The following is a 20,045-nucleotide window of genomic DNA, read 5'->3' on the forward strand; positions in this document are numbered from 1 at the left end:
ATTTTCGTGGCAAAAATCTAGCAGTGCTTCACTTTAGGTGCGTTATAGAACAAAAAACACTATTCTCACCAAGCTTTCGCCATGAGGATACGATAGAGAAGGTGCCCCATTTTCACGGTGAAAATCCAGCAGAGTTTCGTATTTGGTGTACTATGGCTCATCGACAGGGTTTCATGCCTATGTATACAGCACACACCAACATGCTCGTGCTAGGACGAGTCGAAGCCCCACAAAGCATCAAACATATTGATATGTGTCGCATACATAGGGAAATCGATGTCACTTGGTGATATGGATCAAGACGATCACATCGCGATGATTATGCACACAATATAGCGTGAATATGCACCTATAGCAATTGCCTTAGGCACATACCCACTCTACAAGGTCAAGAGCGCCCATGGCTGGAGAGGGTTGCTCACGTAGCCATGAGGGTCCATCATGCAAAGTGCAAAATCACCCAAATACAGGCGCATGCGCGCGCGTACACACACACATACATCATGCATAATGCTATCACATAGAGCGGGAAAGTAAAGCAAACATTGCCAATTTCCCAAGGGTATGGCCTAGCAAAGTACAGGAAATGTAAAACAGATATTGCCATACCCTGGGAATGCTGCCCAAGCCAGGTGCAGGAAAGATAAAGGGTACGTGGAAAGGAAACATTAATACAATGCTCTAGAAAAAAGGCTAAGAGAGAGAGGTAAAGATGTAACCACTCAGGGAAGCTAGGCCTCCTAATCTACTAAACATTGCCCATTTTGGTCTTGCGTCTTCTTATTTACACCCCTTGCCCTTGTTGCTTGCACCTAAGAGGCCATGCCCTTACTCCATGCATGTACGTGAAACAAACAAAGAAAGTAGATAGCAGACAAGCAAAGGAGATAACAAAGAGTTAAAGAGAGCATGCAAAGAGACACACTAGCAAAGAGAGCCAAAAGAGGGCAAACAAGCATGTTATCAAACAAAAGGGCAAACAAACATGTTAAGTAAACGTAGGGGCAAACAAACATGTTATCAAACAAAAAGGGGTGTCCTAGGAGGACAAATTTAGGTGCGGATTAGGTGTCCATAGATCCATGAGATTAGAGTATGGATGACACATATGCCTTCAAGCAAAATTCCTAAAAGGGACTCAGGGTCTCGTGTATCAAAGACGGGTGTGAACCCGCATGAGATAGTAGGAATTAGGCTTGATGATACAAGCAAGCAAGGACTCATGCATGAAAATTCAGGCAAGCGAGCAAAAATGTAAAGATACAAAGAGAGCCAAATGGGTGGCATAAAGTAAGCAAGGCAAGCATATCATCGCAATGAGAGGAGAAAAAGGTGTGTATCAAGCACACCAACATCACAGAGATGTGTCTCAGAAGCGATCACATCCAAACAAGCCAAAAGTTGGTCAATGGTTAATGTTGACTTGGTCAACGGTTAACGTTGACCCTGTCAACGCTAACTGACGACCATTATATGTACGTCAGGAAAACCCGGTAGCCACTAAAGGTGCACCGAGCTTCCTAGGCCGTACAATGGCCTATAAATGGGCCCTAAAGCCTTATTTTGACTATTTCAACTTCATTTCTTTGAATTCTCCCTTCTAAAAAATTCTCTAGAGAGAGTCAAGGTTTGGCAATTCCAGCTTTCGGCTTCAGTTTGTTGCTTCAGCCTTCTATTCTGCACTTGAGGTTAATGTCTATCTTTTCTTTCTCTTTATTTTTCTACTAATACATTAGCAGAAAAGCAACTAGAAAAGCATGCTAGTATTTATTTTATTTTTGGTTTTTTTTTTTTGCATATATGTTTTTTTTGTTTTTATCATTTATGTCATGATGATGTTGGAAAATATTTTTTGTTCACATGTTTAGGCAGTTATGTAGACATGAGCATACTTGCATGCTTTCACATGTACATACATGTAGGCATGAAGGTACACATTCATATATATGTGTGTGAATTGCATATATGTATAATTACATTTTCACACATCTGTCCATGCAAGGAAAACTTAATTTTAGGCAACATAGACGAACGTGCAAATGCTGTATGCTATGAAAACTAAAAACAACAAAAAAATGAGGAGAAAATGCTAGGTAAACATAAGAGGTTATGTAGGATGACTGGAGATTTTGGGATATTGAAAACATGAGGACAATGCAATTTTGAATGAGAGTAGTTTTGGAAAATGTGTGATTGAACGATCGCTGCCAAATCTGAATCCCAATGAGTCGGATAAAATTAAACGATCGTTGCTAAATCTAAATCCTAAAAAGGTGGAAAGGATTAAACGTTCGCTGCCGAATTTGAATCCCAATGAGATTAAACGACCACCGCCAAATCTGAATCTCGAAAAGATGGATAGGATTAAATAGTTGCTGCTGGATCTAAATCCCGATGAGATGGATAGGATTAAACAGTCGCTGCCGAATCTGAATCCTCAAAAGGTGGATAGGATTAAATGGTCACTACCGAATCTAAATCCTGAAAAGGTGGATAGGATTAAATGGTTGCTACCGAATCTGAATCTCGAAGAGGTGGATTGGATTTAACAGTCACTACAGAATCTAAAACCCGAAAAGGTAGATAGGATTAAACGGTCGCTGCCGAATTTGAATCCCGAGAAAGGTATTTTGAAAGCCTTGATACCTTAAGATAAAAAAGGTAGGATTAAACGGTCGCCGCAGAATTTGAATCCCATGAGAGGTATTTTGAAAACTTTGATATGTTGAGGTAAAAGAGGTAGGATTAAACGGTCACCGCCAAATCTAATTCCCGAAAGAGGTATTTTGAAAACCTTGATATTTTGTGATAAAAGAGGTAGGATTAAACTGTTACCATCGGATTTGAATCCCGAGAGAGGTATTTTGAAAACCTTGTTATTTTGAGATAAAAAACAGTAGGATTAAAGGGTCGCCGTCAAATCTGAATCCTGAGAGAGGTGTTTTGAAAACCTTGATATTTTGAAATAAAAGAGGTAGGATTATATGGTCACTGCCGCAATTGAATCCTGAGAAAGGTATTTTGAAAACCTTGATATTTTGAGCAAACATGACATTTTGGTATGATGCATGATATGTGTTAGGTAGTATGGTTAGACATACTTACCTATTTGCTTGCATTCTCGTCTGATTTGGGCTTACTGATTAAATTTGAATTTGATTTTGCAGATTATGTCCTGGTGGACGAGATCTAGTGGGGATCGCGGGAAGGCTCTCGTTATTGCTTCATCCCAAGGGGATTCATCTGGCAGTGATGACAATACCATTTCAGCCAGTGAACAGGTGGTGTGGACCCTCCAAAAGCACTTTGATCAAGGAGGTGATGATATTGCGCCCTCTAGGGGCATGCACATAGCATATCGTACTAGGAGTCGATGTTCGGTAGAGACGACTAGTGCTTCATCTCAATCCTGTGCTGGTACGAGCGAAGGTTCTTTTGAGTTTCCTCAGACTGAGGAGGGAGAAGGCCTAGGGTAACGAGCTAGAGGATGAGTTCATGTTTGACTTGGATGCTAATTTAAAGGCCAATAATGTGGCCAGGCTAGGCCTTGGCGCCCTTAGGTGTAGCAGACGTAAACCAAGGTTTCCACCTTATTAGGCCGGATTGGAGGCCTATACTAGAGAGATAGATGATAGTAATGAAGACACTCATCTACAATATGATTTGAAAAAGCATCCTTCCGCTCTAGTGTGGAAGGGTCAAGTATGCTCCTCTTTCCCTTCCATTTATCGGTTTGGTATATATATATTACGTGTGCTGATAGATAGCTTTTCCTTGATCTTGAACACAGGGTGTTGAGAGGGTTCGTGGCCTAAGGGCGTGGTCTTCATTTTCCCTTCGCTTGTTCCATGCATTTACTAATCTGCGCTATCATTCCTTCTTGATGGAGTAGGGGTTCGAGGCCTTCCTTAGTATTCCACCTTGTTCCATGAGGCATGGGCTAACTAAGGCTTTGGTGCAGTGGTTTCATGTTGAGCCAGATACTTTTCACCTGAGCTATAGGGAGTATGCAATCCTTTCCCTTGACCTAATGGCCATCTTAGGACTTAGATTTGGAACGGAGCCAGTCCCGACTAAGTTTGTGAGCTTCGTAGTGGCGAGTGAGCTTTTGGGCATCCCCTACCCCCTCACCAGGGTGATTGGGAGGTATTTTGGGCTTACTAAGGAGCCCCAGATCCACATGCAATGGCTAAATAGATCGGTGCTGACTTATAGGCTACTGATGGGCATGAGATTGGTGTTTGTCATAGAGGCTTATGATTAGGGGTCCCTTACCTATGGATTCTTCATTGCCCACTTGAGGCAGGCGCAAGGGCTTTAAGAGCCTCGAGGGTTGCTAGCAGATTTTGTCATGGTGGGCATATGAGTACATTCCGGCCTTGCGTCCATAGTATACCGGGCTTTCCATGATGATATATCCTATGGCATATGCCTAGTCTCTCTGCAATATTTCCAGAGTCGTCCTAACATAGTGAACTACTATCAATGCCGCACTTAATTACGTCACCTGGGGTAAGATATGCAACAACCCATATGACGAAGGGTTGTTAGCTAGATACGATGTCACTCCTACTAGGGCTTAACTGCATGCACAATGCTGGTTTTGGACTTTAACGAGCTGGGAGTTCTTTTTGGCTGAGAGGACCTTCCATCAGGTCATGCTGATTTCCAAAATGCCCAAAAATCCACCTTTTGGGATATCTTGCCTTAAGATAGTCATGGACGACCCCGTCTATGCGACAGGCTCCTTTAAGGGCTTATGCTACCTGGTTTTTAGAGTCATTGGCTAGACCCATCATTGATGATTGCCCTGTGAGCGGGGGCAAAGTACATGGGGGCATTTCACGCACTCGACAAGCTTTAGAGGCCTGTTTGAGATTACATGTAGAGACCTTGCAGGCTTGGGTGAAAGGTCTTGAGAGTGCTGCTATTACCAAGGACGGGTACATGCAAGAATAGATTGCTAGAGTATTAGCTCAGGAGAGGGAGCGATGGTAAAGAGAGCGAGAGAGCCAAACTATTGCCTTGGAGAGAGAGAGAGAGAGGAGCCAACTTATTATCGAGACGGGCCTACTCTAGGGGTATATTGGCAACCTAATCGGCGAGATGAAGGGACATGGGATGCATGTGCCTCCAGTGCCCTATATTCCTAGTAGGGATCCTCCCATTTGGAAACACGACCGATTACATGCCAATTCCTCCAAGTCCTGTTGGCGGATAGGGATTTGCCCCCATTTCAAACTGGGCACGAGGTTCTACACCAGGGTAGGCTTCATTTCAGACTCCGCGATGGGTCCTAAGTTCTTCGACTAGGCAAGACGGTCCTTTTTCTAGTCCAACAGCTGGTGATGGTGTGGATGATGGCAGCGCTGAGCGCTTTGCGAGTGACTCTATCAAAGACGATGATTCCCCTTAGGTTAGCCACTATTGTTGTATTATGATGTAGCCCCTATGTGGGCATTTATACATTTCCATGTACTTTTTAGATATTGCCCCTCGGTAGGCCAGATATGTATGTATTATTTTGCCCCATAGTGGGCTCAGACTATATTTTGATATGGCCTCTGTTGGGGTTTATGCCCTAAATTTAATTTATTGGCATGTCATAAATAATTAAATTGTTTAATTATATGAGACAATTTATAAATGAACTAATGGGACATTATCATTGTCCTTGAGATGCATTGTATGTAATTTATGTGATTTAGTCAAAGAATATATAAATCACAAGTTTCTTGTAAACTCAAAATATAGTTCGTAGTCGGTGATGAAATTGGGCGTTTCATCTGCAAAGACTATAACACATCAACTAAGATGGTTTATCTTGATTGTGGAAGTGGAGACTTCTTGTTGATGTATTAATGTGTCTTGAGAGTTAAGACATATTGAACTGGACCGCTGTGATATTAATTATTCAATCAACAACTCTCACCTGAATAATTAATCTTAAGACTTCTAATTTCATAGACTCTCAATCCTGAGAGGATAGTGAACCCGATCATGAAATGTAAGTTACTTTGATATATTAGGAGTGAGATCTAATATTCACGGTCAAAACCTTAGTATGTTGGGTAACTACACGTAGTGTTGAGAGAACACATATTCTCAAGATGGAATCCATAATCTCTTTTTATAAAGACACGAAATATCCCATTGAGATAAGTTTAATGGGAATTGGTTATTCAGGGCACCCACTTTAATCAGAAGTTACTAAAGCTTATATTTATTAAAATCGGATTTCAATAAATGTGAATAACTAAAATATTAAACCGGGTACTCAAAGATAAAATAGTTGTTTACAAAGTGACAGTTCATTATGACTTTGTTCACTATGGATATTTCAAGGAGGGGTTAAATGATATCACTAGTTAAGAGTTGACAGAAAAGCCCAAGGCTCATTGGAGAGTCTTATTTATTCCTTTTGGTCCCATCTCAAGACACAAACTAAAGCCCAATTGGGCAGGCCCAAAAGGCTAGCTCAATTAGATAATTAGTTATGTATAATGAGAGAAATATACAAAATTTTCATAATAAGATCATATAGATAATTGAAATGGTGTGTATGTGAGTGTAAGCCACTCTCACATTCTCCCTTGAACACATACGTGTAAAATGATTGAGAGACCACCCTTCTTGGGCACCATGTGGAATTGAGATGATGATTAGAGGTATTCTCAAGTCTTGGTTTTGAATTTCACAGCATCAGGGTACGCTTTCTATTTTTTGTTCTAGAATTCAAGGTTACATGTTATCTCTCATGAATGAAGTAGATTCGTGATTGTTGCTTCCAATGTGTGTTTTGTATTAGATGCAAAACCAATTTTTCCAACAGCCTATTGGTAGGCTCTAGAGATGTATGTATTATTGCCCCATTGTGGGCCTCAAATGTGTATTTCTCGACACTGCCTCTTGGTAGGCTCAGATGTATGATCTTGATATTGATTCTTGGTAGGCCCAGGTGTATGTATTGACATTGCCTCTTGGTAGGCTTTAGATGCATATTTCTTGGCATTGCCTCTTGGTAGGCTTTAGATGTATGTATTGCTAGTAGTACTTTAACATTTATGAGCCTGTTGTACCACTGTTCTTACTCACGCATTGCTGCATTTCTAGAATAACGACATTCTTGCACTGGCTTACATTCCATATTCACCTACATCGTACAATATTTTCACAGGTTTACCGATAAAATTTGATATTGATTGACCCACTGGGGGAGATGGAAAAGAGAGAGACCGCATAAAATAAAACTTCCCTAGTGTAGGTTTTATGCGGCTCTTAACATAAGAGGAAATGTTCCCAGTGGGACGAACCCATCATTGTACCCAAAACATCGATCTTGAGCATATTGATTCGTAGAAATGGACTAAACTATGCAAAATAAACTACCTCAGTGTGGATTTTGTATGGTTCTAAACTGATACACCAACTTGTAGCGAGATTAGAATCGCATTAGACAATTATATGATGATGGGCTTCTTGACAACACTGATTATGAACATGGACTCCCCTAAGCGGGATTTTCTTGAACTCGCCATGTGGCAGAATGCATTAATTGACCCAATTATCCATTGAACCGACCAGTGTTTTAAAAAGGCTTCTTACAGGAATAACACGTAGGAATTGATTTCTATGATCTTCATACCATGCCGGATGGATTGCTATCAACGACTAGGAACGGCCTTGGCGTTGTCCCATTATATGTCCTGACGACGGGGGCCAAACCAACCCTTGAACTAGGTGAGCCGGGTTTCAACAATGAGGTTCAAGATGCTCCAAGATGACAACAAGTCACGCAAAAATAAACTTCCCCAGTGTAGGTTTTGTGTGGTCTTGGTTTGTGCAAAAAATCCCCAAACAAATCAGTTTGCTACTAAACCGCCTGTATACCACTGTTAGTGTTGAAACCGAGGGAATCTTTGCTCCAAAGCTATTTGCAATTTTTCATTTTTCAAATCCAATGGGAAAAAACATGTGGGGCTATATCAGGAGGCTTGAAAAGCCCTGGTGCGTGTCTTGAGGCTCGACGACCACTTACTGTGTGCTAGCTAGGGCCGACAGCCACTAAAGGTGAGCTGGCCTCAAAAAGCATGCATAAAGGTCTGGGTGCCCCCCAGACCTTCCATATTCTGGTCTGTGATTTTTTGGGTCTTCTCTTAACCATTTTCTTCACTGAAAACTCTTAGAAACACTATTTTCTTACACTTTCTTGCACGAATTGGCATCAGAACACTGCATTCTTTCAGATCTAAACATGGATGCTCTTGTGTTCAAGTTTTATGATAGTTGTGGAGCTTGAGAGGCAGACTTTTCATGAGAGTGAGCTCAAGTGATGGTGGGCTTCATTCTCTTCTCAGGATCGGGCTTACATCAAGCGGTTCCTTAGAGATACCACTTCATTATTTCACACCCCTCTAGATTAGCATTTACTGGAGGCCATAGTCATTTGTTTTGATCCTATTTGAGGTGCTTCACCATCGGAGATGTGGACTTGGTCCCTACTTTGGAGGAGTATGATCGCTTTCTTTCTCTTTCTACCCCTGTGTGTCAGGTTTATCGGTCTCCGGTTCGATCTCACTTTCACAAGTGATTGGCAGAGCTATTAGGCCTGAAGACACCTGTAATGGATGTTTTGACCTAGTATGGAAGCAGGTTAAGAGGTAGCACCCCCTTGGATTTTCTAATCTGTCAGTTTAGCCTAGCTCAGTGCCCTATTCTTACTTAGAGGACTTTGTAGACTTGGAGGAGCATTGGACCTTCTATTAGTGCTAGGCCTTCATGGTGGCCTTCTTCTGCTCAGTGTTATTCCTTTCTCAACTGGGTTCTATTAACCCCACAGTCCTACCCCTAATGAGTACTCTGCCTCATAGCACTTCCTCTATCCCCTCTCTTCTCTCTAAGACTATTCGATCTCTTTCTCTGTGCCATGAGACAGGTAATGGTAGGCTTGGTTAATATATTCATATGTTGCAGCTTTGGTTCTATAGTCATTTAAGTGTGACGTCTACAGCACAACCCGTAAGGTTCTTAAGAAGGAATAGAGTTAAGATCACTGTAGCCCTTGATCTTCCTTTTACTGGGGATACCACCACTTGGTTGAGATATTTGTTTGGCTTGTGTCCTACTAACTGGGTATGGAGAGTCAAATGGGAAGTTACTAGGTGGCAGGGTTGGACCCACTATGTTGGTTTACTTGGCATACCTTTGGTGGGTATCTAGGGTTATATAGGGTACTATCTTGGTATGGCCATGAGGCAATTTAGGGGTACCTAGCATATTCCTCGACTTAGTAATCTTTCTATCATCACTTGCAAGTATGGACTCCAAGATATTGATATAGTCATTATAGAGCACGCTTTTGATTTCTGGAAGGAGCGTAAGTTGACTATTGATTACCCCATTTGTCCCAAAGATGATTATGAGTGGTCTATCGTCGAGTTTAGAGAATGGATAGCCACTTGGGATCCGTGTTTCATCATTGACTTGTCAATTCCTAATCCACTTGATCCTCGCCTTCCAGTTAATATATTGAGGGACTATATACTAGAGTTTGTAGTCAGAGTTGAGAATACTCTTAAAGACCTGAGAGAGTGCCTGACAAAGGCCATTAGAGACAGGGATTGCTGCAAGGAGGCCTTTAGTGCCATTGTGGAGGACTTCGATGAGATGGGGAGGACATAAAAAGTTAAGTTCACTACACTTCAAGCAGAGCTCACATAAAGGGGTCAGATCCCTTCAGCCACAGAGGTTGAGTGCACTTAGCTGAGAACTTGGGTTATGAGCTTAGAGAGTGAGATAGCAGATCTTACTTAGAGATTCACTATCTTGGGCCAAACGAGAGATGAAGAGAGGGCCACGAAGGAGGCTAGCCATGTCACGGCAAGTAGTAGGGCTGATGATTTAGTCATGAGGCTAGTGTAGGCTACATCCTACATTCAATCTACTTTGAGTCTTAAGCACAGGTCAGCCGATGAGCCTAGTGAGCCACAATTGGCATTTCATCATCTCCAACCTAAGGTAGCCGAGAAGGAGGAGGCATTGAAAGTTGCTACTGATAGACCAAAAATATATTGACCCCTTTGGTAAATTAATCAATTAATTAGCCAAGTGAAATTAATTAGATTCAATTTCATGCAATAAGTATGGTAGCACAAACAAATCACCAACTGAGTTAAATGCAACGGAAAATAAATTTGACATAGGTGATTTGTTTACGAATGGGGAAAACCACCGAGGCAAAACCCCACTGGGTGAATTTGAGGTCACCACTCCCAAGAATCCATTGTTATCAAAACAAGCAGTTACAAGTAAAATGAATCCTAGTACCTAATACCAACCTACAGTTGAATTCTTACCCTAATACCAAATTGGACTTGTAATGTAGCGGCAATCTCTCCTTTCAATGCATGGCTCCCAGTACGTGACTAACCAATGCTGCACAGATCCCAGTATGTTACTAACACACCAACTTAAGGAAGATGTTAACTGCAAAGTTCTTCAGTTCATCCAACAATAAAGATCAAGAAGCTCCTTGGTTACAAACCCCTTGGCACAAAGACGCAGTAGCTTCTACATAGAATATGATGAACTAGGGCAAATTGTTTTCGGTTACAATATGCATGTATTATCACTTTGCATCAAGTTGCATCACCTGTGACGGCCCTTAAAATAATCTTTATTTATGTCTAGGGTTGTGAGAAAAAAACCCTACTTAAATACACATGGATATGCGTGAAATCAGATCTGGAAATTCTAATTTTGTAATTCTCGACGGATACAACTACTGTCGAGCTTCTGTTGAGCTTCAACATTAAACCTCGATAGATATGATTCTATCGAGATATCTGTCAAGCTTTAATGAATAACACTTCTTCACTTGTTTCTTGGTCAAACTTGCATAGCTTTAATACTAAACTTAAACACTTTTTTCTTGAAGTACTAAACTTATCCTAGATCTACCCAATTACACGTAAAGTGTGTTTTGTCAAAGGATTAGCTAATATACATAACATATGTCTCTAACAATTTCACATATGTCCTAACAATCTCCCCCTTTAGCAATCCATGACAAAACCACAACAAACAAATGAATCATGAGAGGTCTTAAATCACTAAACTCATAACCACTTGTTAAAATACAAGAAAATCTAACCCTAACATAAACTCTTGAAAAACTTTACAAGAAGAGAGTTCATGTCATGATAGATTTTCACAACCTGTCTTTCTGAAACACTTTAAACAAAACTCATCAAGGCATCTTAGTGTGAAACAGAAATAAAGATTGCATACATAAAGAAACAAATGTATAAAGAGAGAGAGAAAAAAAAATACATGGAGAGATAGGTGAAAAACAACATACACCATCATATATATATGAAAAACAAATACAATGTATGTCATAAATAAATGGTAACATGACCGGTGTACAAAAGGACAATGTAACTAAAGAGAAAGAAAAGAAAAGTACATAAAATCCTCACTACATCCCTAAAAAATCTAACACTCCCCCTAACAAAAAAAATCCTATGCTAACTCTCCCCCTAAATACAAGACTACTCTCATTATCCCAAAACTACTCCCTTTTTGTCACGAATGACAAAGGGTAAGTTACCGAGAGGTTTTCATCTCATCATCACTGAAAGAGCTAGTATCTTCTTCCTCATCATCATCGTCAGCACCATCATCGCCATTGTCGTCTGTAGAAGCCTCCAAAGAAGGAGAGGGAGAAGCGGCGAAACCACCAAGGTGAGCCTATCGTCATGCAATACGACCAACACAAAACTCATCATTGAGAGTGTCAAGGTGAGCATCCATGTGCTAAAGTTGCGCCATGATGGCCTCAAGAGTCATACCACCATTTGAGATTAGTCATCTCCGTCTGTGGCCGCTTTGGTCAAAGCTGGGCCTTGTCCGCCGAACAGAAGTTGCGCTGATGGCACTCATAACGGTGTAATAAGGAGAATCAGGAATAGGGGTAGAAAAATGGTGAAGGATCCCCGTGATAATCGAAGGAAAAATGAGTTTATCACGGGTCACCGTATCCCTATAGACATCAATGATAGAAATAATGAAATAAAAGGGGAAATCAATGGTGAGATCCTCTAAAAGGGACTACAAAAATTGAGCACGAGGCTCTGTGATAGAGTTATAATGAGATAGGGGAGTAAGAACAAATGTCATCACCAAATTAAGGAATCTTGGACCTTTTGCCAAGCTTGAGCATGGGGTGTTTTAACGCTCACCCCATACAGAAGGTGTCTCATAGAAATGAGACAAAAGCTCGCCTTTGGACACAGTCCTCAGACACTGACAATCGGGCTAATCAGGATGCGATACCCTCGGAACATGTAATATCTCAAATATAAGATCCGAAGTGACTACGATATGTGTACCTCTGAATGTCGTGGTAAACTGAGGTACAGAGGTATCGATACCGTATATATTGGAGTAAAACCCCTGTATAAACACGTAGGACATCTTAAGGGTATCTCACAAAGAGATTCCTATCCCCGAGTGTGAATAACACTGGGTAGAGGAGTGTCAGAAAAGTCCAACAGAATGACATGGTGCTCCGAATGAATGCCACGTTTTTGAAAGTTCTTAGAGAAGTCCTATTGGGCCTTCCCACATGGAACCAAACGTGAAGAAGGAGTGTATCAGAAGAAGAAGACCTGGAACCAAGAGGATTCCGAGTTGGAGTAGATTTGTGCTTAGATGCTATACGCAGTCTATCCATGAGAGAGAGAGAGAGAAGGAAACAGAACACTATCACAATCTAGAAAAAGGAATGAAAGAGTACGTATGCATGAAAAAAACCTTTGATTTCTCACTTTCCTCCTAAATTCTCTCCAAAAGCACAAAAAACCTTTGATTTCTCACTTTTTCTACACATCAAGAGGTAGTGTTCTTGCTCTCATCTCCCTCTCCTTGGTTTGTATACCTTGGATTTGAGGTTTGTGGTAGTAGATGTATCTTTTTAGCTATAATCTAAACCCATTTAATTTTTATGCATGTTTTATTACTTTATTTTGCTTTCTAACATGTTTTATTTCTTTTCTAGCATGTCTACTTACTTTCCTAACATGTTTTGTTAATTTGATGTTGTTGGCCTAGCCTTCTTGGGTTAGGATATGTCTAGATTTCATATTGATGTACTTCTTGCCATGTTTAGGTGCTTAAAACTTTGTTTGGATGCTTTAACTAGTGTTTTTATAGCTTTATACATCTTGTTTGTGTCTTTTTCTTGTGTTTGGCTTTTAGGTAGGGTGTAGATCTAAATCTAGTGGTCTAGGCCTACATCTATACACCCGAGTACAATAAAAGGGTTTGGATTAGTTCCTTTTTGCATTTTTATGCTTTGTTCACTCTCTTCCATGCTTGTATGCATAGATATTGTTTTTTGCATCCTTGTCATGCCTCTTTTAAGTGGATTTATGCAAAGAAGAAAGCTGAAGGGGCAAAATTTAGCGCAATGGACTTTCACCACATTGGGCCTGACAGATTCGAGCCCATGGACCGACAACAGTAGAGCCCAGGGGCCTAGAGCAGTTCCATATTCTTGTCACACACGTAGAATCTCCAAGGAAATCAGAAACCTAGCGCAAAGAGCATTCCGGAAGATACGCGCGTAAATCCCCTCTACAAGGAAATGTCTTGTCCATCACGTTTGGGATTACTCAAGAGAATTCCTATAAGGAAAAGACTTCCACATCAAGGAGGAGAGGTCAACCAACTACTATAAAAGCCTCAATACCCTCACAAATCAAGGTACGCATAATTTACCCTCTCTAGCACTCTAGAGTTGAGAACAATTCTAACTTGACCGTCGGAGGTTATTTGGCCGACACCACACCGATGCCCTCGGCGAGATCACTTCTTTCTTCTTGCAGGTTGTTAGTTTGAGCGAGCGTGGATCATGTAGCTCACTACTGATTTTACGGCATCATTAGTTGGTGCCGTTTGTGGGAACGCGAAGAGTTTAAGCCAGACTATCGCCTCCCGGACATAAGAGTCGCATGGTACTCACTCGCTCGATGGCTACCACTAACAACGTTCAAGAAGACGAGCCGCCGAGATCTACTGCATTAGAAAGGCAGGTCCAGACTCTCATGGCAGCAGTAGAACGACTCACAAAGCAGAACCATGATCTGGAGGAGCAGCTACGCCAAAGGGATGCAGGACCTAACCTTCAGGAGGAAAACCAGGAAGGTAACAGTGCCGAACGAAGGGAGCAGGAGAGGCCAGAGGGCAGCAACGCCCTAAGCCGACCGGAGCAGCAAAACATAAGCCTTTCGTCTCTCACGGGTTTTGCCCTTCTGCCTATCATCGTAGAGATGTAGGCGATGAAGGAGTAAATGGAGGTCATGATGAATGCCCTCAAGGGACGAGTATCTTCTGATCTCGACGATTTAGTGAACAAAACCGACTCACCATTCACCACGTCCGTCAACTCATTCCCCCTGCCACCGAAGTTCCGGATGCCCCAGATCGAAAGCTACGACGGGGTTTAGGACCGCCTCGATCATCTAGAGACCTTCAAAACCCTGATGCACCTTCAGGGGGTACCAAACGAAATCATGTGTAGGGTGTTCCCGACCACGTTGAAGGGGCCTGCAAGGGTTTGGTTCAGTAGGTTGACATCAAAATCCATCAATACTTTCAAGGAGTTGAGCGCCCAGTTCACCTCACACTTCATAGGCAGACATCGGTACAAAAGGTCCACCGCGTGCTTAATGAGCATCAAGCAGCGAGAAGACGAGACGTTGTGAGCCTACATAACTCGTTTCAACAAAGAAGCCCTTTCGATTGACGAAGCTGACAATAAGATACTCGTAGCCGCATTTACTAGCGGGCTACGGAAGGGTAAGTTCTTGTTTTCCTTGTACAAGAATGACCCAAAGACCATGACAGACGTTCTCTACAGGGCTACCAAGTACATGAATGCAGAGGAAGCATTGCTAGCCCGCGAGGAAAAGCCTAAGAAGAAGGAGAGGCAGGAGAACACGCGACAAGATAGGGGGCGAAAGGTCGCTAAAACCGGGGATCAACGTGATGAAAAGCGCCCTAGACTCCCCACTGGAAGATTCGCCAATTTCACCCCATTAACCACCCCAATCGACCAAGTATTGATGCAAATTAAAGATGAAGGAGCATTGACTTTCCCTGGAAAGTTAAAAGGAGACCCCAACAAAAGACCAAGAGACAAGTATTGTCACTTTCACCGAGTCCACGGGCACGACACAACCAACTGCTACGACCTGAAGCAGCAGATTGAGGCCCTAATCAGGCAGGGGAAGCTACAGAGGTTCGTCAGTAGGGAAAGAACTGATACACCGGAAGAACAGGCCCCACGACGGGAGAACGAGCGCCCTAGACCACCCATAGGGGACATAAGAATGATCGTAGGGGGCACAACCGCAGCCGAATCTTCCAAGAAAGCCCGCAAAACCTACCTCAGAATGGTCTATAGCGTCCAACTCACAGGATTCGTACCAAAGATGCCACGAATAGATAACCCCGTCATAAAATTTTCAGAGGATAACGCTTGGAGACTTCATCATCCGTATGATGACACACTAGTGGTCAGCTTGCAGATAGGGGATTATAACATGCACCGGGTCCTCGTCGACAACGGCAGCTCAACAGACATCCTGTACTATCCAGCATTCCAGCAAATGAGGATCGACAGGGAACGGTTGGCCTCAACGAACACCCCACTCATGGGATTTGGGGGTACGAAAGTGTTCCCTTTAGGCGCAATAACACTAGCTATGACGGCGGGGTGACTATCCTCAGCAGATCACTAAGGAGATAACGTTTCTCGTAGTCGATTGCTCGTCCGCCTACAATGCCATCTTCGGGTGACCCACTCTCAATTCCTGGAAGGCGGTAACTTCAACATACCACCTGATAATCAAATTCCCGATGGAATATGGGGTGGGAGAACTGCGGGGAAATTAAGTAGCAGCGCGAGAATGCTATATTGCCATGTTAAAGATGGAGGATCAACAGCAAACGATGTGTATCGGGAAGCAGCGAGCATTAGCAGAGCTAGTTGAAGAGCTAGAAGAAGTAAGACTTGACGACACGCAGCCTGAACGAACGACTAAAATTGGCACACTAGCCAGTTGGCCAGTACGCCAGACGATCACGACTTTCCTAAGAAATAACCAAGATGTCTTCGCCTGGAGTCATAAAGACATGCCAGGAATCAACCCCTCGGTCATGGTCCACAGGTTGAATATGTTGCCTTCCTTCCCTCCAATTCGGCAAAAGAAACGCGTCTTCGCCTAGAAGCAGGACAAGGCCATAGCCGAGGAGGTTCGGAAGTTACAAGAGGTAGGTTTAATCCGGGAAGTATACTATCCCGACTGGTTGGCGAACGTCGTTATGGTTAAAAAGGCCAACGGAAACTGGAGGATGTGCATAGATTTCACAGATCTCAACAAGGCTTGCCCCAAAGACAGCTACCCGCTCCCACGGATAGATACCCTGGTGGATTCGACTGCAAGACACCAGCTCCTAAGCTTCATGGATGCTTTCTCTGGCTACAACCAGATCAGGATGGATGAATCTGATAAGGAGAAGACCTCTTTCGTCACAAGCCAATGATTATTTTGCTGCAAGGTGATGCCTTTTGGACTCAAAAATGCTGGAGCAACATACTAAAGGTTAATGAATAAGATGTTTGCACATCAGATCGACAGGAACGTTCAGGTTTATGTTGACGACATGTTGGTAAAAAGCCTACACGAAGAACATCACCTAGACAACCTCAGAGAAACATTCGATACGCTCCGATCGTTCAACATGAAGCTGAATCCGAACAAATGCGCATTCGAAGTAATGGCGGGAAAATTCTTGGGTTTCATAGTATCCCAAAGAGGAATTGAGGTCAACCCGGAGAAGGTGCAGGCCATAATGGAGTTGGAACCACCAAGGACGGTTAAGGAGGTCCAAAGTCTAAATGGAAAAATCGCAGCTCTAAACAGGTTCGTCTCAAGGGCGACGGACAGGTGTTTACCATTCTTCTACACTCTAAGAAAATCATTTGAGTGGACGGATGAATGCCAAACGGCCTTCAACGACTTGAAGACGTATCTCTCGTCTCCACCGCTGCTCAGTTCGTCTGTGCAAGGCGAAGAACTCTACCTTTATTTGGCCGTCTCATAAGCCACAGTAAGCGCAGTTTTGGTGAGAGAGGAGGACAGAACACAGAAACCCGTCTACTTTACCAGCCGTGCATTCCGTGGAGCAGAAGATAGGTACCCTCAGGTGAAGAAGTTGGCTTTCGCCTTGGTAATCGCCGCATGAAGACTTAAGCCATAATTCCAGGCGCATACAGTCGTTGTCTTAACGGACAAGCCACTGAGAAAAGCCATGAATAGCCCAGAAGCAGCAGGAAGAATGGCTTTGTGGGCAATAGAGCTAAGCGAATTCGACATCCAATACAGCCCGCGGACGGCCATAAAAGGGTAGGCAGTAGCTGACTTCATCGCCGAGTTCACACTCGGGGAAGGCCAGTTGGTAGAAGAGAAAGAACAGTGGAATATCTATACAGATGGATCCTCAAACAGACGAGTCGGAGTAGTGATTCAAACTCCGTAGGGGGACAAGATACAATGTATGATCCAATTGGATTTCCCAACAACCAACAACGAGGCAGAGTATGAAGCCTTGGTCGTAGGGCTAGACCTTGCAAAGGCCGTGGAAGCAGAAAACATAATTGTCCACTGCAATTCACAAGTGGTGACGAGTCAGATCAATGGAGACTACGAGTGCAAGAATGATAGAATGAAGAGGTATTTAGAAGAAGTGAAATACCAAATCAGTAATCTCGAAGTCGAATTCATTCAGATCCCAAGAGAAGAGAACGAATGGGCTGACCACCTAGCAAAAGCTGCGTCAGCCGAATTCATGCTGGTTCCTGAACAGGTATTATCATTCGTCCAAATCTCCTCACTTATCGATGACGGAACAAATATGCAGGTGGTAAACTCTGAATATAACTGGACCACGCCATTGATCTCCTACCTAAAGGTTAGGGTGTTTCCAGACGAGAAGGGCGCCGCAAGAAAGCTGAAAGTCCAGGCATCATGGTTCGTGCTGATAAAGGACGTCTTATATAAAAGGGTTTCTCTCGACCATACCTGAGGTGTTTGTGCCAAGAGGAAGCAGATTACGTGATGAGAGAAGTACACGAGGGTATCTGTGGGAACCACTCGGGCTCACGATCACTTGTACACAAGTTGATCCGAGCAGGATACTACTGGCCTACAATGATGAAGGATGCGCAAGCCTATGTCCAGTCTTGCGACAAATGCCAAAGGTTCAGCAATCTCATCAGGCAGCCATCCGAAGAACTGACACCTATGACGGCACCCTGGCCATTCGCACAATGGGGACTTGATATCATGGACCCATTCCCATCGGCGATCCGACAGCTGAAATTCTTAGTCGTCGGCATAGACTACTTCACTAAGTGGGTTGAGGCGGAAGCCTTAGCCACCATCACAGAGAAAAACATCCGGAGTTTTTTCTGGAGAAATATCATATGCAGGTACGGGATACCCAGGGTACTGGTCTCTGACAACGGTAAGCAATTCGACAACAGCGCGTTCAGAGACTTCTGCTCGGAGCTAGGGATCAAGAATCACTACTCGTCACCCGCACACCCATAGGTGAACGAGCAAGTCGAAGTCATGAACCGGTCCTTGCTTAAAATAATCAAGACTCGTTTGGAGGGGGCGAAAGGTATTTGGCCGGACGAACGACCTAGCGTCCTATGGGCATACCAGACCACAGTAAGAACACCCACTGGAGAAACACCATTCCAACTTGCATATGGAACCGAAGCTGTCATTCCCGCAGAAGTGGGGCCCACGAGCTACCGGGTGGAGAGCTATGACGAAGATAAGAACAAAGAGGCTATACGCCTCCAGCTCGATCTAGTGGACGAAGTCAGAGCGATAGCAGAGCAGAGGTTGGCGCGCTATCAGAATCTCATGACGAAACACTACAACAACAAAGTGAGGCGTAGGGACTTCCAGGTCGGGGATCTTGTACTACAGAAAGTAATGGGTGTCGCTAGAGATCCTTCACAAGGAAAACTCGGCCCCAACTGGGAAGGACCCTACAGGATCGCATCATGGCAAAGAAAGGGCACTTACCACCTCGAGTCAATGGACGGACAAAAGCTGCAGCACCCTTGGAACACAGAGCATCTTCGGAAATACTACCAGTAGAGAGAATATGAGAAACCAGCGATTTCCCAGTTTATTTTATTTTATTTTTTTTAGCTACAATTTACTAAGTTTTTCTTTGACTTTTGCTACAATCTTTTTATGCCTTTTTAAGTCCAAGGGGGCAGGTACTTTTTCTACAAACGCATTTTCTTTAAAGAAGAATATTCAGACACAACTTTGATTTTCCACATGGATGTTTATTACGAATGGATATGCTACACAAATTAGACGGACTGGCAACAAAGTCCATAAAGTGGACGGATCACCCAAATGATGAAATAACTGTCCACAAAGTGGACGGATCACCAAAATGGTGAAATAATTTACAGTCCACAAAGTGGACGGATCACTGAAAGGGGGAAATAACTTAGTCCACAAAATGGATGGATCACCCAAAGGGTGAAAGAACTTAGTCCACAAAGTGGACGGATCACCAAAATGGTGAGATAATTTACAGTCCACAAAATGGACGGATCACCCATAGGGTGAAATAACTTAGTTCACAAAATGAACGGATCATCCAAAGGGTGAAATAACTTAGTCCACAAAGTGGACGGATCACCAAGAGGGTGAAATAACCTAGTCCACAAAGTGGACGGATCACCAAAATGGTGAGATAATTTACAGTCCACAAAATGAACGGATCAAAATAACTTAGTCCACAAAATGGACGGATCACCCAAAGGGTGAAATAACTTAGTCCACAAAGTAGAGGGATCACCAAAATGATGAAATAATTTACAGTCCACAAAATGGACGGATCACCCAAAGGGTGAAATAACTTAGTCCACAAAGTGGACG

At 43.0% G+C, this 20,045-nt stretch overlaps 1 protein-coding gene across 1 annotated transcript; it reads left to right on the forward strand.

Annotated features, from left to right (window-relative positions):
• Positions 1-14,903: 14,903 nt before the first annotated feature.
• On the forward strand, positions 14,904-15,785 carry LOC126713100 (uncharacterized). The gene has a single exon (XM_050412754.1). The coding sequence runs from the start codon at positions 14,904-14,906 to the stop codon at positions 15,783-15,785; it is 882 nt and encodes a 293-aa protein (XP_050268711.1).
• Positions 15,786-20,045: the final 4,260 nt, after the last annotated feature.

Source organism: Quercus robur, chromosome 1, assembly GCF_932294415.1.
Source record: "Quercus robur chromosome 1, dhQueRobu3.1, whole genome shotgun sequence".
Taxonomy (NCBI): domain Eukaryota; kingdom Viridiplantae; phylum Streptophyta; class Magnoliopsida; order Fagales; family Fagaceae; genus Quercus; species Quercus robur.